This window comes from Trematomus bernacchii, unplaced genomic scaffold (genome assembly GCF_902827165.1).
Source record: "Trematomus bernacchii unplaced genomic scaffold, fTreBer1.1, whole genome shotgun sequence".
NCBI classification, from domain to species: Eukaryota; Metazoa; Chordata; class Actinopteri; order Perciformes; family Nototheniidae; genus Trematomus; species Trematomus bernacchii.
The window spans coordinates 2,312,402-2,335,683 of NW_022987477.1; the positions used below are offsets into that span (position 1 = coordinate 2,312,402).

The window sequence follows — 23,282 nt, forward strand, 5'->3', positions numbered from 1 at the left end:
ATCAGTTTTTAATGTACACACATATTTGCAAATGTATTTTTAATTAAGGATTTGCAATTGAATAGAGTCCCTTTTTCTAAATGTCTATAAAGCGTTATTAAAATTGTGATTGCATTTCTTTTTTGCACAATATCTAAGATTATATCGTCAGAAGAGTACAGTTAGAATTTGGTCAGTGCATTTGTGATGTTTGACAGATGCACTTAAATTGGCCAGGATGAAAATAAAAATACAATGCAGTTCTGAATTGAAAGGTAGATGGCGCCATTGTAAAGGTAGTCCATTAACTGACCCCTCTGCATTATATCTACTGTACATGGTGAGGACAAACAGAGAGACTTAAGATGCTGTGGTATTTATTCAGCATAAACATTCATAACTGTTTGAATACAATGCAAATCAGAGAGACTATACTTTGAGTACAGATTTTAACATTCATGATACAATAATAAAGAATGAGATGAACATAAATCACAGCTTGAATAAAGCTTTACACTGCTACAAAAAGCAATAACTTTTTAAAATCTGAATTTAAGGCATAACTTCACCCTATAACTCCTCAAACACGTCAGAACTGAGCGGATTAGACACTTACAGTATAATAATGATCCATTTCAGTGTAAGAAAAACAAGTTAAAAAGGAATAAACAAAATATACAGTATAAAATATGGACATTTTTCTCATAAAAACATTTTTTATAGCTTATTCTCAGCTTTGACAGTCACTTCATAAGAAGATCTGCCTGTTTACTTATTTACATTCATTTCCTCAAAGACTGTCCCATTATAAACATGTAACAAGAAGGAATACAACTCTTCCTCTCTGAGCTGTATCTGCTGATCTGGGATTACAGTCATTGTTTTTTTTGTGTCCAGACTGTGTGGTTTTTTTGTTTCCTCTCAGCTGTAGCGGCTGCTGGACGAGCTGCGGCTGGAGGAGCGGGACGACCTGCGGAAGAACACGAAGGAGATGCTGTTAAATGCTTAGTTTGTTATGGTGATAATCTAAAATGCAGATACAGGAAGGATTGAACTGAGACTTTCGGCAGCTTCTCACCGGGACCGGCGCTCTGAGCTCCTGGAGCTACGACTCCTCCGGCGCCCTCGCCTCCTGCTCGCACTGCGACTCCGACTGGAATAGCTGTCGTAGGAGTCTGACCTGCGTTAACATACAGATATCATTTCATATCATCACTTTGCTAGAAGTGATTTTTAATTTTGTATTCCATATTTTATTCCATTCCATTCCATTTCTATGTAAATACTATATTATATTTTACTATATTTTTTATATATTTTTTACTATTTTTCTAGTTCTCTATCTGTGTTGCACCACGACATCAAGTCAAATTCCTCGTACGTGTCAACCTACCTGGTAATAAACCTGTTTCTGATTCTGAAGAGTAGTTAATCAATAATAGTCAAATAATATTCAATAATGACAGAATAATCCTGAAAGTGTATTACTCAGCATTCATTCTTTCTATGCTATCATATTAACTCATTTTCTAGTCTGATCAATCTTTTCAAACTTGTATTTAAAACCTTATATACATGAGCATGTTTATCACTTAGTGACCCCCCCCACATGATTTTTTTTTTTTGAGTTAGCACATTAAAAAGCTAACATACCTTGATCTCCGACGGCGATGACGCGAGCGACTTCTGGAACGACTTCGACTGTACGTACGACTGAAAGAGGGAAGAGAAAAAGACACAAAAAGAGTCTTAAGGAATGATCGCAAATAAGATGCACAATGGAGAAATATGAAGAGAGGGTTGGGTACCTGTGACTCCTTCGATATGTGGTGCTACGAGAGCGCGACCGCCCTCTTCTCCGTCTCCTCCGACTCCTGCTGCGGCTCCTGAAAGAAAAAACGTGTGTTATAAATTACATTTGAACTCTAGTACAAAAGGTTTTTGCTTTTAGACCAAGGGTGAACGACCTCTTAGATTAAAAGAGCCATTTTGCCCCTCTGGTGTTATTCATTTAAAGGTCTCCTATTATACTGTTTTTCATCAATATATTATAGGTCTCAGATATATCCAGAACCTGTCTCTGATTGGCTGAAACACCAAACAGATCATTGCAGCATTACCCATAATCCCCTCTGTTTCAGCCCTGTTTCAAAAGTGCTGATTCTCTGTCTGTTACTTTAGATGAAAAATAAGGAGCCCCTCCCCACGCCCCTCTGAGAGAGATTTGGTTAAAAAGAACTCAATGGTGCTCTAGGAGGAGATTCAGGTGATAAGGGGGGGGGGGGGTTACCTTGGTTGGTGATTGGCTAATGGTTACACAAGACAAAACATCGTTATGAGATCATAAAGTGGCCAAAATCTGATCAGCTCATTTTCAGACAGGTTTTTATATAAATGGATCAGGACAAAAAGAGAGAGAATCTTTGTTACTGACACTTTCAGAGTCTCTTTCCACAGAGGGGACACATGCTGATGTATGAAAGAAGTGTATGAAAAAGTGGATTTTGCATAATAGGTGACCTTTAAGTCCTTGTTGTACCTGGAGGAGTAGCTGGAGCTCCGGGACCGGCTCCTGGACCGGCTGGAGGACCGGGACCAGCCTCTGGAGCGAGACTTCTTGGGGGATCGCGTTGTCCCCGCGGACGGAGACCTCTCCTCGCTGGAGCTCTCCTCGTTCCTCGGCCTCTGGTTGAGCCGAGCGGTCTTCCGGACCTCGTCGAACAGAGACCCCGGTCGCACCCGGCTCTGACTCTTTATCTCCATCTTCACTCCCAGCGCCGAGGCGTTCTGGACCTCCTGGACGTTCACTACGCTGACGGGCGCCATGTTGACGTTCTGTGGGGCTGACGTTCCTTTCAAAGGCCTCCATTTGAAGTTAATGACGGGAGGTTTTCCGGGGGTTTCATCTTGCAGGCCAGCAGAGGAGGGCACAGAAGGGTCTTTGCTTTGAGGTGAAGCGTTATCTGAAATTGTTGAGGTAGGTTTTAGGATGAATTCAGGTGCATTATTAGAAAGATCTGTTGGTTGTACAATCTCAGCGTCATGCTCTGGCGTACAGATGTCCATATCGTCCAAAGACTCCTGCTGTTTGACGATGGGTACATCAGCTCCGTTCCTGTTGGACGGCTGAAGAAGAGACTCCGTGTGTTTTGAGTTCTTGTTGATACATTCCTTCGCTCTCTGTTGGACCCTAATCTTTTCCTCTTTAGGGTTAGAGGTTATTTTTTCCACAACAGGCTTTTCTTTGAGAACTCTCCCAGGACTTTGTTTCTCTCGTTTGGACTCATCCTCGTCCTCCTCCTCTCCGAACTCCAGAGGAGGCTGCCAGTGGAAAGTCTCTTTGAGCTTCTGGTGTTTCCTCTTGGATCTCTTTCCTTTTTCCTTTCTGCTCTCGCGCCGCCGCTTGTGTTTTCGCTTACGCTTGGATTTCTTCTTGCTCTTGTGTTTCTCTGCGACCTCCTCGGGACCTTTAGCAGCAGCAGCCTTGGTGATCTTTGGTGCAGACACTTCTTCAGAAGCTTTCCTGGAGGTCTCAAACTCTGATTCTGAACTAGCTTCCCCTTCCTCTTTCTCAGATATAGCCAAATTCCTGGCGGTCACATGATCCGAATCACTTTCCGAATTCCATGCGGACGACTTCTTATCGAGAACTCCTCTGGACTGAACTGCTCGTTTCTGCTTTTTTGTCCGAGCCCCACTGTTGCCCCCTCTCTCAGTGTCACTGTCCCATTCAGACCTACTGTTAAAGCTCTCAGCAGGCATTGAGCTGAACTGCTTCCCTTCTTGATCCTGTGATCTCTTTGAGACATCCGGACTATTCGACCCTGACTTGGCATCTTGACTGCTTGCGTGTGAAATGTACTTATCTACGTTTTTGACCCTCTTCAGGGAGCTGTAATACTCTTTCCATTCCTTGTCCAGTGAGTTTCTTTTGTTGCTTGGCGCTTTCTGGGAGGTTTCAGAGTCCGATCCGCTGTAGGAGGAGGACCTGCTGTAACTCCTGCTCCTGGAGCGACTGTAAGACCTGCTGCGTTTGTGGACTTCAGAGTCAACCAACAGACACTTCGGTGTAACGGCCGTCTGAGCTTTTTCTGTAACGCTGGCTACAGTTGGTCCAGACGAAGAGCCGAGAGCTGCTTTTTCTTTAACCTCCTGGACGTAAGACGGCTTCCAGGGCTTCTGACCGGGTTTCCAGCGTGACGGCGGGGGGCTGTCGCTCATCGGGATCACGGGGGTACTTTCTGAAGCCGGGACACTTGGGAGTCTGGGAAGAGGCGGGGCTTTGCTGTCTGGAAGCTTCTCGGGCATCATGGCGGCCGCTTTGGGCTTACTACCTTTCCTCTTTCTCGGGGATAAACTATTCTTCCTGGACGAAGATCTGTACCTGGATCTTGACCTGGATCGAGAATAGGAACGAGATCTGGATCTAGACAAAGACCTCGAAAGGCTTCTGGATCTCGAGTAAGACCTTCCTCTGGATCTGGACTGGCTGTAGGACGATCTAGAGTAGGATCTTGAGTCTCTAAATGAAAGCGAGGACCGTAGCTTCCTCTGAGTTGAGGAGTCCCGCTGGTTTGAAGACGACCGGGATCTCTTGGACTTCCTCTCTGAAGACACCGGCGTTTCACTCACGGTAGGGAGAGGCTCTGGAGGTTTGTTCTTTGAGCTCTTCTTCTTCCCGTGTTTCCCTTTCTTGGACTTCTTCTTGTGTTTGGATTTCTTCTTCACTTTCTTCGGTTGGCGCTGCAGGCTCGATCTCTCCGAGCCGCGGTCCGAGGAGTGATCTGCGGACCGGGACCACGCAGAGTCACTCTTGTTCTCCCATCTGCTTGAGGAATGGTCATTCAATCTGTTAAGTCAAGAGATGCATGAAGGACAATAAAGACAAATCTGATGTTTGAAGTAAACGGTAAACAGGTTGAGTCCTACTTGTCTCCTTTGCTCCACCTCTCGATGCTCGGAGGTTGGTACACTTTGGTTCTCTTCATCTCCTCTTTCCAGTGTGGCGGAGTCTCACTGCTGCCACGTTCCTCCACTGACGCAGAGCGAGACTTAGACATCGTCGGGGTGTGATATCTCTGCAAAAAAGGAAAATATACGGATAGGTGGGATGTCACAATAACCCATAGTTTGGTGACAAGTCGATGCCAACACTGTGGTGGTACTTGTAAAGAAGTGTAAGTTAAAGCAGGCCTACATTGCTTAGTTTTTTTACTGGTATTGGTAACGACTACTACATTTCTGTTGGTGTGATACTTCCTATTGCATTGATACGAATAAGTGAAAACTTAAAGATTTAGGACTACAAAAACTACAAAAAGCACAATAGGGCAGATGTAGATGTGGGTCAATTATTTATAGCAATGGTAGCGCTTTTGTTTGTGTAACCAAACCCTAACCCTAACTGAACCTTGGAACTAGTGGTTCAGGTTAAAATGACAAGCAGACTCGTAAAAGAAAAAATATGTAGATGTGAGCTTACCATTGTTCCTCTGCCTTTAATCTTCCGTCCAGACTTTGAGACTGATGGTTTCGGGTCAGTTAAAGGACACGTTTCTTCTGTTTCCACACTGCGAATATCAAGTTTCAAAGTCAACACAGACACTTAACATGTACGTCGTCACTGTTAAGATGTATAAGATGACATATATCCAATAAAACCTACATCTCCGCCTTCACGTCCTGAGGCGGCACATCCCGTCGCAGCAGGAAACGGTTCTCCGGCACAGGGGGGATCTCCTCCGGTCGCACTGTGAGCTTCTCTCTCCTCCCGCTCTGCTCCACCTCCACCTCTACCTCCACCTCCAGCACCTCTTCCTCCACAGGACTGGGAGAGCTACAACCACACATGCAAAGCAGTAATGTGTTATGCAAAGAACCGACCCAGCAGTGAACCGTGTCCCTGGGTTGCTTCTCCTCTGGTGATTTGTAAAGTACCTTTGATTGGAGGGAAGAACATCAACGCTCTCCTTCTGCTTTGATTCCCTTCTTCTCCGTTTGGAGCGTTTACTCTTTGCATGTCTCTTGTGCTTGTGATGTTTGTGCTTTTCATCCGATTCATTTTCAGATGAGGAGTACTGAGAGGACGAGTCGTGGGAAGAGACGGACGAGTCGGCAGAGTGGGAGCTTCTCTTCCTCTTTCCTTCGAGAACTGGAGCGAGGAAACAGAAAGAAAGAAAGGTCAGAAGCCAGGAGTCACTTTCAGGGTGGTGTTAGCGCTACAACAACTGAGGCTTTGTTTGATTGCTCGCGGGGTATGTCGGGGGAAAATGAAAGCTGGCAGAGTCAGGTGGGACGATGCCAGCTGAACTTCACAGAGATCACGTCGCGGATCCTCATTAAACAGGAGATCAGGTTACAGTCCCTGTAACTAATGCCAGTGGGGGGGGGGGAAATGCCAGCATCCAAATGCCAACCTCTTACAAAACGACGTGTGACCCAGATACAAGCAACACACTTTAATCCCAACAGCAAACAAAGTGGTATTAAGCTCATGTATGCATCAATGATAAAGTTATTAATAACATCTATTTAAGCTATCTGTCTGATTTAGGATCTCCCAATTAGATCTTGATATACAGACTCAAATTCACCCACACTCTCAGTCGTGGCCAACCATAAAAGCTTCAAGTAAATCTGAGTGATCTCACCGTCGTTAGCGGACTTGGTGAAGAGCTGTCCGCAGTCCATCACTCTCACGTCAGCGTAGGGTCTGCTGGAAGAATCAGTCTTCAGCCCCTCCACCTTCTTTATCACCTCAAAACCAGAGATGATCGAGCCGAAGACGACGTGGACTCTGCAACGCAACGTCAACGCATGTTACAGCAGCTGGATTATTATGTGATTTAATGAAGTTAGCATACAAAACCAGACTATTCTACACACCAAAACATCTTTGATTGATCCATATATTGATCCATTGATCCCTATCCGTTTTTAAGAGTGCGCTTAAGACCTTCCTTTTTGATAAAGCTTATAGTTAGGGCTGATTAGATTCAGCCCCTAGTTTTGCTGCTATAGGCTTAGACTGTCGGGGGGACACCTCACTTCTTCCTTCTCTCTGTCTGTACCTGTGTACTCTCATGTTCCCAATAACCCAGCTTCCCCCAAATTTCTTTTTGGTGTCTATCTACGCTGGGATCCTGAGTCGTGGCTGGTCCTGAGTCCTGATCTGAGTCCTGGATTCTGTGGTCCTGCCTGACTCTCATCATACTGCTTCCCTGATGGCTCCCACAGGATTGTTGACATCCTCGTGGATTCATCTTCTTATTATAGACACATGCGTTTCCAAACATTTGGTCTCCCTATGTTGTAAATGTATTATATTTTCGATTTACACACGGCATCTATTGCACGTCTGTCCGTCCTGGGAGAGGGATCCCTCCTCTGATGCTCTCCCTGAGGTTTCTCCCATGTTCCCCTTTAAACTGTGGGGTTTTCTCTGGAAGTGTTTCCTTGTACGATGTGAGGGTCTAAGGACAGAGGGTCTAAGGACAGAGGGTCTAAGGACAGCGGGTCTAAGGACAGAGAGTCTAAGGACAGAGGGTCTAAGGACAGAGGGTCTAAGGACAGAGGGTGTCGTATTGTCATACTGATATTCTGTACAAACTGTGAAGTCCACTGAGACACATGTAACATTCGTGATATTGGGCTATATAAATAAACATTGATTGATTGATTGATTGATTGATTGATATGTCACAATAACAGAACAGCATCAAGAAACACACGTTTTAAAGGGCTCTTAAGGCCATTGTAATGCCTTATATAGGTTCCAAAGTGACGCTGAATGTTACCCGTCGAGATGAGGCGCCATCTTGGTTGTGCTGTTTGTGCGAAATACAGCAAAGAAGCCGAGGAAGGTCAACCGAGGACGAGGACATGGAAGTAGGAGAGAAGAAGGAGAGGAATGAGAATAAACAAGAAACTTCAACAAAGTGTGGGTGCTACTGAAGAATAGGTGCAGATCTTTATATTAGTTTAATAATGCAAATATGACCATGTATGGATCATACAGAGGAAGACAGTCTGTAGACATTTCCTGCTTTATTCATTTCTATCTTATGGGTGTTTTAGTGAAGTCTACAATAACCTCAAGCCACTTATGAATGTTGTTCCAAACATAATAAACACAGTACTCTGCAGAATACTTAAAGATGAATACAGTCAGGAGAGAGAGAAACACAGCCTTGGAGACACATTACCTTGGAAGAGCAGGATGCTAGAGATTCTGTAAATTTTACACAAAAACGGCAAGAGAAAAAATGTAACACATTTGTAGGTAAAAAAATGTATGAATCCATGTTTCTGTGCACTTAGTAGAATTTGTCACTTAATGGCAAATTCTAGTTTACAGTCTCAAAAGGGACAGAGATGAATAGATAATGTCAGTGACGTGTTAAATGGTATTAAAAAAAGGTGCAGAGGGGTTTCAAAGTGTAACTCACATGAAGAACTGAGAGCCGTTGGTGTCCTTCCCGCGGTTGGCCATCGACAGCAGGTACGCTTTGTCGTGTTTGAGAAGGAAGTTCTCATCTGTGGGGAGCAGAGAAGAAACAGCGCCGTCTCACAGTGTGTAAATAAATAACAGCGGAAATATTCAGGGGAGAACAGGACTGTAAACCATCAAACCTCACCAACCAGTCCTTCCAGAAAGGGATTTGTCTTTCTCTGTTTTGGCTTTCTCTGAAGCTTAAATTATATAAAACTTATGTTCTGAGCTTAAAGAATATTAAGCTGGGTTCAATTCAGTTAAATGGGAGGTAAATAGCTTGGAGTTGTATGAGATGGATTATCTATCCTTTCCACTCTTCCTTCTTCACAATTAATATACAATTTGTAACCTTAATCTTACTTTTATATGTTCACTCGCTTAAAACAATGCTACTTCGCTGCTTTTAATTGAGCTATTCATATCTTAAACTGCACTGTAACTTTTATCCATGTATTTTTTCTTTTAATGTTTATTTTATTATTTTTTATTTTTAATGACTGATTTTAAATGCCATTTTCTTAATGTCTTCCATTTTTGTAAAGCACTTTGAATTGCATATAAATAAACTTGCCTTGCCTTGCCTTACTTTATTTTTAACCATGGTGTACTTACATGTTAATATTCTATAAATGGCCCTATTATGCTCTTTTTCATGCCCATTTTGTGCGTACGTTTGAATTATTTTTTACCTTGCTGCTATAAAAGTTGTACATTTCCCCGCTGTGGGACGAATAAAAGCTTTGAGATTCTGATTTATTGGACTAAAATATAATGAGAAAAGCTCCAAGTCATTAAGCTAATTGCAAATATAAAGGTTATTTAAAATGCTTCCAGTGTTTGTTTGTGTTCCAAGTATTAATTGTATCTACATGTGTCCACGGTGCAGAGCTAAATATCTTATCTCCACTGATATTTCCTCATCTAGCAGAGAACCCTGCCGCCTAAATAGCACGTGTGTAACAGAGAGTAACTTTAGCACCCTACGTCGGGGGGGGCATGATGTCTAACAGGAGGCTGTCTGAGTGAAACCTCCTGCAGTGCAATGCATCTGCACAGAGGACGGTGGTGGTGGTGGTGGGGGGGGGGGCAGTGTGGACATGGTGTTACTGAGCTGTGTACATCTCTTACCTTCTCATTTTGCAAAAGACCACTCTATAAATAAAAGAATATGTAGAACATTTTAGGCAGGTAGATCGTAGAGAGAGAGAAAACCTACTCTCCATGCTCATCTGATAAAGCCCACTACTCAATAGAAGACAGCACGATACACAAGTGAAGGTCAAAAGGAGTCAAACGTAGGGAAATGACATTATCATGCAGCATTGTGGTCATGCAGAATTAGCTCGGTTGTATTTAGATGAACATTCATGAGAGACTGTGTATTAAATAATATTCACATTACCTTCAAAGTAGCCGCCGTATATCGACTCCCCTCCTCTTCCATTTCCTGGAAACCAACATAATAAAATATTGAAGATAATTCCACAGCATTAAAAATGAAAGTGCTGTGAGTGAATAACGGCTGCTAATATGAACACATTTGGAAGCGTATATCTATATCAGAATGTAATTGCTGTGAAACTAAGCAAAGTATCAGAAAATCATTTTGAGTATTAATTCCTCTTAGTCAGACAGAGTAACATCTAGGAACAGCTTTGTTGCTTCCCATAAAACAACACACACTTTCAGAGTATATGAAACAGATTATTACCTTCGGTGAAGTCGCCTCCCTGGACCATAAAGTTCTTTACCACTCTGTGAAAGGTGGAGCCTTTGAAGCACAGCTTTTTCCCGGTGAGTTTACCAGTTCCCTTTTCACCTGAAATCACACGCATGTTAACTGAGCTCTCGTCCAACACAAAGCAGGACAGAGCGGCTACTCGATGAGGCTCCTTTGCATACTGTGTCGTTCACATCCACTACAAACTCTGGAACACTCTGGCCGTTTCTCAATGTGGAGTACACCTGCTGCAGAGCCACTATTTCAAGTATACTACGTCATCGAGTGGCGCCGAATGCTGGGCATTTAAACAGTCCTTCGGCGCCACTCGGTGACGTAGTATACTTGAAATAGTGGCTCTGCAGCAGGTATACTCCACATTGAGAAACGGCCACTGCCAGGAAATGTCAGAGAGGAAAACTCAGTCGCCATTTTTAAACAACTGAAAACATATATTATATTCTTTTATTTCGCTTTTAATCAGCGACATCCCCCTTTCATAGGTATTTTAAATGTTATTATTATCATTATTAATATTGTTACTATAAATAAATGATATATTTGTATTCAATTTGATCCAATTATTTTAAATATCATTTTTAATATTTATTATTTTTTGACTTAAGTCCTTCTTACGTTTACTGTGTGGGTTATCTGTTCTGAATTTTTGGATTATTATTATTATTATCGTTTTTTTTTGCCTATTTTACCTCCTTGTAAAATATATCTTCAGTATTTATTTTGACCTGAATTTAATTAATTGTTTCTGTTGATCTTGTCTTTAGTGTCTTATTGTTCAAGCACTTTGAGCTGCACGCTGTGTATGAAAAGTGCTATGCAAATAAAGCCTTATTATTAAAATGATTTATACCCGGTGCTTTTCGGTGTTAATACATGCTGCCACATCAATTAAAGAAGGGAATAAATGCAAATATGTGGTCGATTTCAATAAAGTGGATGCCTTTGATTGGCCTCCTGCTGCTCATTAAAAACCTTCCTCTGGAGTGAAAACAGATTACATCGTCCCAGATCTAAAACCCCCGGGATCTCCCCTTCCCTGGGGTGAAAAGAGACATGTCTGCAGAGATTTCATTAGATGTGTTTCAGGGTGTGTTTGGAGTACAGAGGGCTCGCTGTTAGAATGGGCAGATTAGGTTGCTAAGCTTCCCGAAATGTTGTTCCAAGGGTTTGGTTTCCTATGAGCCCATCCCCTGCTAAAAGGGCACATTAGAGACCTGGGTTTTGTGTGTGTGTGTGTGTGTGTGTGTGTGTGTGTGTGTCCGTCCGTCCAGGAAAAGCAACAGACTAACGAGCCGTGTCTGCCCTTGTCAGCGTTGCATTCCCGCGGCCAGGTGGGGTGAAAAATGAGAGCGAGGACGGATCTGCAGCCGGTTTTGCAGATTTATGGCTCTCTCTCTAGGCAGAGCGCGGCGACTACAGTACAGCGTGTCCTGCTCGGCGGGATGAAATATCTAAAGTCGGGAGACACAGCGGCTTCCTGTGACTCCATCTGTCACTGTTACACTACACACACACACACACATCCTTTCCTCAACACCAACGAGGGGTGTGTCTACATGATGTTGTGGCTCTTACTTTCCGTCTATAGTTCATTTTCCTGTATATCTGCCGACTTATTATGTTTCTGGTAGAGACAGAAAGAAAACATATGTGAAATGTAATAAGGAACAGACATACAGTTGCCTTTAAATCCCAAATATCTCTGATTGCCTAACTGTGGCTGTGGTTTTTCCAACTCGTTCAAAATATTTGTATTTGTTTTTTTGCAGACATGGCACTTTCAGCACATTATATGAAGTACAGGACAATTTGTCTGTTTACTCGTTATTTCTCTGACAGAAATAGGTCAAATGTGACAAGGAACAGACATGATTAAAATCCAGAACATGATGGAGAACTTGCCCGTGAAACCGAATATCTCTGATTTAATTGGAGGGATTGAATGAGTACTTCAATGCCAGGGTTCATTGTCATGTGTACTTTTGAGCCATGCAAAGACATACTGTTCCTTCCATGTTCTCTTACAGGTTTATCTTGTTTTTGTTTTGTTATTTTAACACAAATACTCGGTTATGCAATGCCCGTCATGTAACTGCTTCTACTCACCAGTGCACAAACACAGAAAGTTTTTGCTTGTCTTGGGACAAACGTCCGAAAACAGTTGAAAGACAATGCGTCCAACTGTAAAACACACACAAAAGAGCAAAAATATTAACGCACACCATCATCTTTTTCATGTTTAATGATATGAGGCTTTGTCAATGTAAACGTGGTGCTACAAAAAATGTGAGGGATGGCAAAAGAATAGCCTTAGGAGACAATTAAGAGTTGCAAGTAGCACCATGTTTACTACCCTGCACACTTTTAATTGGCCTCCAATTGTGAGAAGAATCCTGCGGTGAAGCTCAGACTTTGTACACTTTTCTATAGCCAGGAGCAAATGTAAAACTACCCTTACATCCTGATTGGAGCATGGCCAAATATGACCGTTTATTTTACCTGAGGCCTTTAAACTGGTCTTTAAATTCACATCAGTTGCACAAAGCTCTGGCATGAAAAGTAACAGACTGTTATTACCACAAAACCAACATACATACAGTAAAAACATATTTTTTAATGATGTCACTTTATAGTTATCGGCTGTTTACATATTATACTTTTCAAAAATTCTCTTACCTGGCTCCCGGTTGAGCTCCACATCAAAGTAACACTGAGGGCGGTCTTTCACCCCCATTGTCACCTAAGTTACCTGAAATGAAGAATAAAACCAAAAAAGCTAAGCAGGAAACATGATAAGAATGAACTTCTCTTTAAGAAGCAGTCAGCTGTACAGAATATTTAAAGGAAGTGTGCCGGCAAACACATGTAGAGAGACTGTGAAAGACAGAGTGAAACAGAAAGGGGAGGAGAAAGAAAGAGGGGAGGGGGTGAGAGAAGTGAGATGTATTGGCTTTGCATATCACAAGTAGAGCATGGCATAGCTTCCTCGTTTCCACTCTCTACTTGGATATCAATGTGTGAAATGTCACTAACATGCTGATACTAGATTTACTGAAATTCTGAAATTCACAACACCCACCCTGCCTCAACTTGTTTTTATCTCCTGTTGTAATAAAGACAATAGGCTTGTTATATCTTCACACTAATATGTGGTGTGTCAGCAGCATGCACACACCGATACATCCTCTCTGCTGGACAGTGTATTGCTGGCAAAACAGCAGAGTGTGCAATAATCTGTCAGCAACGTCTGGATTTATTAAAAGCTTAATCTTCTCACAATTTGAAATACACAGGGTGCGTATTGTTCAGGAAATGCTTTGTCACAGTGCTGACATGTTGTAATTATGAAATGACTTGTGTGTTTTGGGTGTAGTGCTGGGACAAAGAGATAAGAGAGCATGCAGTATTTGATTATGATTATCACTGGTGTTTGCTGTATGTACATTCACAGCTAACAGTGCAGCTGAGTTTTACTGCATTCACATTTCACACTTATAAAAATATATTGACGGGAATGCAGTGTATTAATAGCCAGATTCTTATCGTGTTACATTGAATGTGTTGATGTGCTGGGTATTGTCGGATTGTAATAATAAGCAATAATCACAACAACTCAAGGAGAAGTCTGATCCGTGCAAAGTATTATCAGTTATTTAGTTGCACACCTATATAATTGACCATAATCTGCAATGCTACTGTTTTTGAAGCAGAGCAACATTTAACAATATTGCAATATTTTGAAACCAACCTAGTTAACTTATAATAAACAGCAAGTGGCCTAAACTAGATCTCCTCCAGGGCATGAAGACCGCAGTGACTAATACATGATTTAAAAGCAGTCAAAATGTAATCCATCACAAATGGTGTCAATCAAAAACAAGGAACAGCTGATCAAAACACAGTTCACATGAAACTATTAACCCACTAATGTCAACATGCACTATTTGTAAACAACAGCTATCAGTCAATACTGCAAACAATCTTAAAATACGACATGTTTATTCCCAGTGACAGAAAACAAATATTTAAATGTTAAATATTGTCAACAAAAACGTTGAAGCTTCCAAAATGGTTGTGCTAACAGCTAGCAGCTAGCTCTCTTCCGTCCAATATCTCACAGTTCGCACTTAATATTCACATGTTACGTGATGTTAAAAAAGAACAACTTGATATTAATGTGATATTAAACACAAAGCGTTACTCACCTTTGCACAGTAGCTAGCCAAGTAATCAGCTAGTCACTGACGGTGCTAAGTTCGCTTTTAAGTGAAAGGGTTGCTGCGCTGCATTATAACTACGACTGGTGGTGGTAGACCTCTGTTGTTTCCGTAGTGGATTTGTTTATTTTTTGCAGCTTTTCTTAATTTTTTTATTCAAGGACATATAAATATAATATATTTTGTATATTATAATCTTCTCATCAGAGGCAGAAATAATAATTAAAAAAAAGATACATAAAAAAACCCGACTGATTTTGAATGTTTGGTCCCTCCCTTGTTTCCGTAGTGCATTTGTTGTGGTTCTTTTGTATCCGGAAGAATATGTGAAGCTAGCTCGTCTGCTAATTGAAATATAACTTCTTCCGCATATGTTATAACACATGTTGTATGTTTAAATCTCTGTATTTAGAAAGTACGCAATTGTAACTTGTATGTGGAGCTTTTTGCTGGCTTACTGCTGCTTTATATGATGCTATAGCAAGCTAGCCTCCAGGAGCTAAGTCACAAAGTGCAGCATGAAACCCATGATACTGAGGTAAGGTGTTATGTGTTTCTACACCTATAGAATAACCATAAACTGATATTTTTTACTGTTTTAAAAGCAGGGGCATTTGTACCAATATTGCACAATTTAACAACATACGTAGTTAACTAGTAATAAACAACCAGTGGTCAGTCCATGTGTGCACCTGCTGAAACTAGTGTATGATATGCAAAGAAAACAGGACTATTAAATTATTCTTTCATGTTTATCTTTTGCCAGAACTATTCCAAGAGTAGTAGCTTATACAACTTTATTTGATGTAGCTTTTGGCTAACTGTGTCTAATAAACAGGGAACGTGGTGTATTTTATAATGATGTACTGTAGAGCTGACATGATTGGTTGATTAACTGATATACACAGGAAATCAATGTGCAACTATTTTGATCATGTTTAAATGTTCAAACCAAAAAAATAATCTTCAGTTGTAAATAAAATACAAAATAAGACATTTAGAGTTGTCAGAAGTGCCTTTAGAGACATATGATGAGTATCTTTTAACTATTTAAATTTTTTAGACCAAAAATGAATGGATTTGTTCAAGAAAATTAACGTGCAGCCCTAACATAGCATCACTGATGGTTTGATCTTCACCCCATGCAGGCAGTGTGTTCTCCATGGACCTAGTGGATCATGCCTCTGATCCTGTTTGCCTTCGTGGTTCGGCTCAGGGATGGACTCCCCCTGTCGGCCTCCACAGACTTTGAACACTTCCGAGAGCTCCAGGAGAGGAAGCAGCAGCTCAGGACCATCAGCAAGACCCTGGCCCGATTCCCTGAGAGAGGGACCGTCAAGGGCCAGGAGCTCAACATATTGTAAGGATTCAGGAAACAAAGCGGCAGCAGACTGTCTGTAGATCAGGGGGGTCTAAACCTTTTTCACCGAGGGCCACATACAGAAAAATATACGAAGGGCTGGGCCACTCACTAGAGGTTTATTGCCTCATAAGTTCAGTTATAAGTTAGCAAAATCAATCAGATGTAGGTACATGATGCTTGTGAGTGTTGGCAGCTCATCGCTTAAAACAGAAGCCCCAGATTGATTATAATAACGAGAAATAGGAAGGTTGTATTTCAAGCTGTTGTTAAGTAATTGGGCTTTTATCTTATCAACTAAGATGTGAAAATGTTCAAAATGTATTTGAAAAGTGGTGTTATTAACACACGAATACTACTGTGTAATATATGTTTACATTCATATTTAAGAAGTACAATATAAGCCGAGCACAAGTTTAATTTGTGGGCCGTACTCCATTATACTTTTTGAATTGGCCGTCGTTTGGACACCCCTGCTGTAGAGGTTCAGGGTGTATCTGATGTTGTGATGCTAAAAACGGAGAGAATGTCTGATCACAGGGGTATCAGTGTCCCGCTGTGTCAGGCTGTTTGTTTACTAAACACCTTTCTGCTCTCACCTGTTCAGCTTCATCTCTTCAGAGGGAGTGTCCTACATGACGGTGTGTCACTGCAGCCTCCCTGTGGCTAAGGCCTTCTGCTTCCTGGAAGACCTGCGCTGGGAGTTCACAACATGCTTCAATAGCACTGCTGTTTCCCTGGCAGACAGGCCATATCCATTTTTGGAATTTGGTGAGTATGAGGAGAAATCTGTTGATCATTTGGGCGGATCAAAGGATTTGGGGAATCACAAACAAAGCTCCTGTGTTGAGATGTTTTAGAAAGCCACATCTCTTTGATAAGTACTGGTCTGGCTTATAGAAAACATCCAACAACCTATTGTAGGCTGAAGAAGTGCTATGACAAATACACTTGCATTTGCTGAGGCAAGTAGTTCAATCTTTCTTTCTCCTTTTTTGACGATTACTGGTAGAGGTGGGAGGGACTGGTCTGAGGGGTTTTCTGTTTCTGTCTTATCATGTCAATGTGTTTTTTGGTTTATTGTTTTCATTGCTATTACTGTAATGGTCTTTTTATGTTATTATCATTATTGTTTTGTCATCTTTTTATATAGCACCTGTATTTTCTCCTGTTATTGTGTTATGTGTGGGAAAAACCAAATAAACAAGAGATATTTTAAACTATTATATAAAAACTAATATGTTACAGACAGCACCATTCAGAAGCTGAAGCAGCAGTACAACCAGAGTGGGGGTCCGGCGCTGGAGGTGACGTTGGCAGAGGTCCAGGGGGATCTGATCATCCATCCACCGCAAGAAATTAACCTGGAGGAAGTGGATCTCACCAACGGCACTGCTAATGGACACATGGAGCAAGGCCCTGCATCAGGTAAGACTGACTTATACAACATAGCATTTATTATTCCATGTTGTTTTATCATTTTAACAGTATTTATGGGGACGTTTCTTTGTTTACCAGGTCAGAATGTTAGACTGGAACCAGTGACGGCGCCAGGCATCCTCTCTCTGGTTCTTAATATCGTGTGTGCATCGTTGAACATAATCCGTGGTGTTCACCTCATAGAGTACACATTTCAGGTATTGTAAAAACTTCAAATATGTCCATAGAAGAGTCTAGCATGCTTGTGCTTCATACATTATATTTTATGTGTTTGAATTATGCATTTTCAAAGTATTGTTTAAGAGAAACAATGCTGCACGGTGTCTTTCTCACTCACTTACTGTAACAAACCCATGTTTAGCTGGGGACTTTATTTAAAAAAAGTTCTTGAATAAGCCTACATTAATTCCAAGAGTGACAAGTTTGCAGTTTTACACAGACCTCATTATTATCAAACTAATGCTTTCACAGCAAAATGCTAATACACAGCAGCCAGTACTGCTGTGAAAGCATTAGTTTGACAATAATGAGGTCTGTGTAAAACTGCAAACTTGTCACTCTTGTGTGAATAAGCCCTAATCTGAAATAAATGTGCTTTACTTCAAATGATGTCAAATCATCAGTTTGTGTCATTGTATGCCCTCTCCACACACAGGATGATTATGAAGGCGTCTGGAACGTTGTGGCGTTTCTGATGGCGTTTGTCTGTTGTGTGTGTCAGGTAAATATAGTTCAGTTTGATATGGTCACGTAGAAACTCACCTGTGTCGTCTCTTTCTGTATCTGAAAATAGTGAATGTTCTCTTCCAATATCAGAGTCCACATGATAACAAAGGTATCCCAACTGTAGCTGTGTACATGACAGGATGTATGATTACCTAGAAGAGCATCAGGACTGTTTGAGGCATATGATAGCTATGTGATTAACATGATGATTCAGCCTCTATGGAGATAGACATATGACAAGCAGGATCATTTCTGACGTGGAGCTAATCTGAAGTAAACATTGAATACTGCTTTCTATTCCTCCATCTTGTGACTGTGTAACTCCCTCTCTTGGATATCAGCATGTGAAGGACACTGTTCAGGAACTAGTTGATGCTCTGTATGTGATGACTACTTCCATTCTTGAGAGGATCACAGATACATGGATCCTGAGATTGAAGCTCAAGCCGGTGACGAGTGATATTTTTCTAACAGACACCATGTGACCTCTCTGTGTTCGCAGTGCCACCTCTACCTGTTCCACTCCTCTCTGAAGAAACACAAGTCCTTCGCTCTGCTGAGTGTGATCGTCCTATGCAACCTCTACCTGCTCGGCCTGAGGAACCCGTGGCAGCTGCTCTTCCACATCTCAGTGGCCTGCATCTCCACCCTCCTCATCCTCCGCCGCAAACTCATAGACAGAAGCAATGACTGTGGAGTCTGAGGATGAGAGGACATTTTTACTACGTTGCAGCGCGCACAGCTTGAGGTATGAAGATGGGTTTTTATCATAAAATCATTCATTTTGTGTCGTAACGGACAATTATAACTACAAGTTGATATGTTCTTGTATACAGTATGTACTTGCACTTTGTGTACATTTGTTTTCAAGAGAATGAAAGTGACTATTTCTGGAACTTTAAAATGATCTGCAAAAGCGTCGAGGTTTTAGAAACAAAATGTTTGTGCCATCCTGTTCCAAAAATGTCAGAATTGCTGACCAAAGTTTTTCATGAAGATACAATCCAGTCCTCCTATTTTTAAGCATTCCAGCGCTCGTACTGCTCAGTATTATATCTGCTTTACAGGCTTTGTGTAATCACAACGCTGAGTGACAGTTGGTGATTGTAACATATGCTAGTTAGTAGTGATATAGTGCATCTGCATTGGTAATGGTGGGTTTGATTTGAAGTCAGAAACAGTCGGGTAACGCGGACAATGCAGCTTTTTTAAAATGTATTTTGCATTATTTAATCAATAGGCTTCAGTAAAACCCTAATGCAGAGGTGTAATTATTAATCTGGGGGTTGTTTCGCGCCTTATTGTATGAAAAATATTATTTTATTTTTGTTTGATTGTGTTGTCTTATACACCGGCAAGTGCTCAGCTAGTCATTGCAAAGGATCAAATGTAAGGGCTCCGTTATTTAATGACTACATTCAATACTGAGGGAATATAAGTGTTATATTCATTATGTTTAAGGCATTGCTATTTAACACAGTTTGTGATATTAAGAGACATTTATCACATCAACTACATTTTTGTACGATCAAAGCAGATTCTTTTTTCTACTGATCTCGCCATTTTTAAATTGTAAAAACTGCGGGTATAAATATGAAGGCACTGATTTCATGGGTAAAATTGTTTTGAAATTAGTTGGAGTTTATTTATTTGGACTGCACTATTAGGCTAAGATTTGTTTTGCGTTGGTTACGGCGATTATTCTTGAATGTGCTGCATATCGGGTTCAGCTTTTTATATCCTGATTTATGTTTACTTACACTTGTCCCTGTATGTAGTTCTCAGATTCCTATAAACATATCAAATCACATGTTATGATCAATGTTTGAATATAAAACAGTAGAGCTGCTAAACTTATAGGAAATGTCTAATTTTACTTAATTATTTTTAATGTTTTGGGTATTTAGCTTCGTAGATATTCATTTATTTATAGCTTAACAGTTGCACTAATGTCTGTTAAGCGTGGGAATTAATTTCTCGGTTTATAGTGTTTGACAAACGAGTACCGTTGTGGCATTGTGTAAGTATTTTACAAAGAAAGTAGGGAATTTTAGTTTAGATAAAGTCACTGTTAGTTAGTACAAAGCGTGAGGAAACAGTTGAGCCTTTTAATACAAAACTAAATTTGTTCCTAAAAAAATGTTTGGCTAATTTGTGAGAATTACACTGGCTTTGAGGAGTAAACTGTTGTCTCTAAATGGTCTTTTACTGGCTCAATTTCGGATAAAAAGTACCATTTTTTAAATATTTTCTGTGCAGATAATTAGTCTATCTGTAATATCTTTCATAAAAAAAGAGGGTTTTACTGAACCACCATTTGTACTGTTGAAAACAAGTTATTTAACGTAAATTGTAAAATAATGTGGGAGATATTTGAACATTTGAAATGGAAATGAAGGATAATTTAGTAGATTATGAAGGTAAATAACATACAGTAGAAATGCACTGTACAACAGAAACATGTGGAAGCCTTCTCTTAATATTTTGTTCTAAAAGTCTTAAGCGTGATCAGAATACAGGAAACGGTTTTAAATTATTGAATGAGGTATGTTTAACGGGATATTTTCTTAATCTTGTTCAATTACAAAGCAGTCAGCTGAATGCTTTGTATCTAATTAGACTCTAATGACGTTGATATTGTTTATTTTGTGGCTGCAACCTGTTGGGAATAATGGGAAGTAATGTAATTAAATGTAACTGCCAAATACACTGGTGATGACGGGGCTTTATTTTTTCCTGCTGTGGTAAAACTGACATTTCATTAATAAACAGTGTCTTTTTTCCCATTCGTTGGTCTTTGATTTGTGTTTCCAATGATGAGAAAATGATTATTCATTATGAGGCTCATTTTACCTTTAAAAGTACGAGTATATGCTACATCCAGATAAGAAAAGCTGTTAATTCACAGTCAAACTTGGAGCAAACGATGTACAGTACATGTGTTTTCTCCAATATGTCACTAGATGGAGCCCTTTCACAGTTTAATCCCCAATTGAGTCAGCAGAGATTTTCATATGGTCAGTTATATTGTATTAGTAGATGACATTTATCCAGAGATGTGAAAAGTACACACATCCTTTACTCAAGTAGAAGTACAGATACTCGTGTTTAAAAATACTCTGGTAAAAGTAGAAGTACTGACTAAACTTCTTTACTCAAGTAAAAGTAAAGAGGCTTTGAAATGTACTTCAGTAAAAAGTACCCATAACTAGCAGCTGTTTTAAAGAGTACCTGAGCTCCCTTTATATTAATAGAACAATAATGTCATTGTTAGCTAATGAATGTTTCCATGCTGAACAACGGCAACATGACAACGTTTTCATTGGTCCCTCTTCTTTAGAGAAGACCAGGAAATGATGGATACACGGATCGTGTTCAAATCAATAGGCACGCAATGACTCTAAATAATAATGATCACGCCACCAAACACACATTCAAACTAAAGGAACCAGCCTGTTTGGGAAATGTGAGAAGTAGAAAGTACAGGTATTTGAGTTCAACATGTAAGAAGTAGAAAGTACAGGTATTTGTGTTCAACATGTAAGAAGTAGAAAGTACAGGTATTTGGGTTCAACATGTAAGAAGTAGAAAGTACAGGTATTTGTGTTCAACATGTAAGAAGTAGAAAGTACAGGTATTTGTGTTCAACATGTAAGAAGTAGAAAGTACAGGTATTTGTGTTCAACATGTAAGAAGTAGAAAGTACAGGTATTTGTGTTCAACATGTAAGAAGTAGAAAGTACAGGTATTTGGGTTCAAAATGTAAGAAGTAGAAAGTACAGGTATTTGGGTTCAAAATGTAAGAAGTAGAAAGTTCAGGTATTTGGGTTCAAAATGTAAGAAGTAGAAAGTACAGGTATTTGGGTTCAAAATGTAAGAAGTAGAAAGTACAGGTATTTGGGTTCAACATGTAAGAAGTAGAAAGTACAGGTATTTGGGTTCAACATGTAAGAAGTAGAAAGTACAGGTATTAGTGTTCAACATGTAAGAAGTAGAAAGTACAGGTATTTGTGTTCAACATGTAAGAAGTAGAAAGTACAGGTATTTGGGTTCAACATGTAAGAAGTAGAAAGTACAGGTATTTGAGTTCAACATGTAAGAAGTAGAAAGTACAGGTATTTGTGTTCAACATGTAAGAAGTAGAAAGTACAGGTATTTGTGTTCAACATGTAAGAAGTAGAAAGTACAGGTATTTGGGTTCAACATGTAAGAAGTAGAAAGTACAGGTATTTGTGTTCAACATGTAAGAAGTAGAAAGTTCAGGTATTTGAGTTCAAAATGTAAGAAGTAGAAAGTACAGGTATTTGGGTTCAAAATGTAAGAAGTAGAAAGTACAGGTATTTGTGTTCAACATGTAAGAAGTAGAAAGTACAGGTATTTGTGTTCAAAATGTAAGAAGTAGAAAGTTCAGGTATTTGGGTTCAAAATGTAAGAAGTAGAAAGTTCAGGTATTTGAGTTCAAAATGTAAGAAGTAGAAAGTACAGGTGTTTGTGTTCAAATGTAAGAAGTAAAAGTAAAAAGTCGTCAGAAAAATAAGTAGTGGAGTAAAGTACTGATACCAGAAAATGTACTTAACAAAGTATTTGTACTCCACTACTTCCCACCTCTGCATTTATCTATACTTTTTCCTAAAGCCTTATCCTATAGTAATAGAAATGTATATTAGTGTAAAAACCAAACACATCTTTTGGTATAAAGTGTTCTGAACTGTAGTAGCTCAGTTGTCATTATTTGCATTTGAGAAAGAATCCAGTTTACAGTAAAGTTAAAAAACATGGGAATATATAATGCTTGGAAGATCTTTTCGTAGATGACGCATTTAAGCATTTGTGGAAATAATCGTTCTGTTCTTTTAAGATCTGGTGACCCTGATTTGGTACCTGACCTATGTACTTTTGGTCAAATTTAAACAGCTGGAAAAGTCAAATCAAGTACGAAATGTTTCAACTGAATCAACTAAGGATTAAAGTCCAGACAAATATCTGTGTCCTCATTTGATTAGAGTTTTTACTCAATGACAGATCGAGTTGCACTTAGGTTTACTTTAAAAATACTGCTAGTTTTTTCATCAGATAAACAGTTTATGCTGCCTGCAAACACTGTTAGAGAAGTCTTTGGATAATTGATTGCAAACTTTCTCAAATAGAAAAGAGAAAGTGTATTTCTAGTGCCTTTTTAGGGTAAAGACAGAGATGACCCCCTCTAATCAATAGGATAGGTCTTACTTTACACAGAGATACCCATTTACCATCACAACCTTTGACCTTAAACTACTGTATCCCTCATGGGGGTTGCCCATAACATCACAAATAAGCTTCTGTTCA

The 23,282-nt window shown here is 40.0% G+C and overlaps 2 protein-coding genes across 9 annotated transcripts; one reads left to right on the top strand and one right to left on the bottom strand.

The window, feature by feature from the left end:
* Positions 1-339: 339 nt before the first annotated feature.
* nktr (natural killer cell triggering receptor) lies at positions 340-14,522 on the bottom strand. Of its 8 annotated transcripts, none has more exons than XM_034146522.1 (17): positions 14,420-14,522; positions 12,891-12,963; positions 12,321-12,395; positions 10,185-10,292; positions 9,876-9,920; positions 8,427-8,514; positions 7,776-7,805; positions 6,630-6,775; positions 5,917-6,130; positions 5,645-5,815; positions 5,462-5,549; positions 4,909-5,057; positions 2,519-4,828; positions 1,788-1,865; positions 1,633-1,692; positions 1,058-1,159; positions 340-949 (listed from the first exon to the last, which is right to left on the bottom strand). In XM_034146522.1, the coding sequence occupies exons 2-17, from the start codon at positions 12,946-12,948 to the stop codon at positions 901-903; spliced, it is 3,771 nt and encodes a 1,256-aa protein (XP_034002413.1). In that variant the 5' UTR covers positions 12,949-12,963; positions 14,420-14,522; the 3' UTR covers positions 340-900. The 8 variants fall into 8 exon arrangements, with proteins under 8 accessions (XP_034002413.1, XP_034002427.1, XP_034002405.1 ...); XM_034146536.1 differs by having other exon boundaries at positions 2,519-4,804; positions 12,891-13,088; positions 14,420-14,499; XM_034146514.1 differs by having other exon boundaries at positions 12,891-13,088; positions 14,420-14,498.
* Positions 14,523-14,736: 214 nt separating this feature from the next.
* Positions 14,737-20,746, top strand: sec22c (SEC22 homolog C, vesicle trafficking protein). The gene is made up of 7 exons (XM_034149956.1): positions 14,737-14,969; positions 15,580-15,791; positions 16,399-16,562; positions 17,040-17,219; positions 17,310-17,428; positions 17,887-17,952; positions 18,460-20,746. Exons 2-7 carry the CDS (start codon positions 15,610-15,612, stop codon positions 18,658-18,660), a joined length of 912 nt encoding a protein of 303 aa, XP_034005847.1. The 5' UTR covers positions 14,737-14,969; positions 15,580-15,609; the 3' UTR covers positions 18,661-20,746.
* Positions 20,747-23,282: the final 2,536 nt, after the last annotated feature.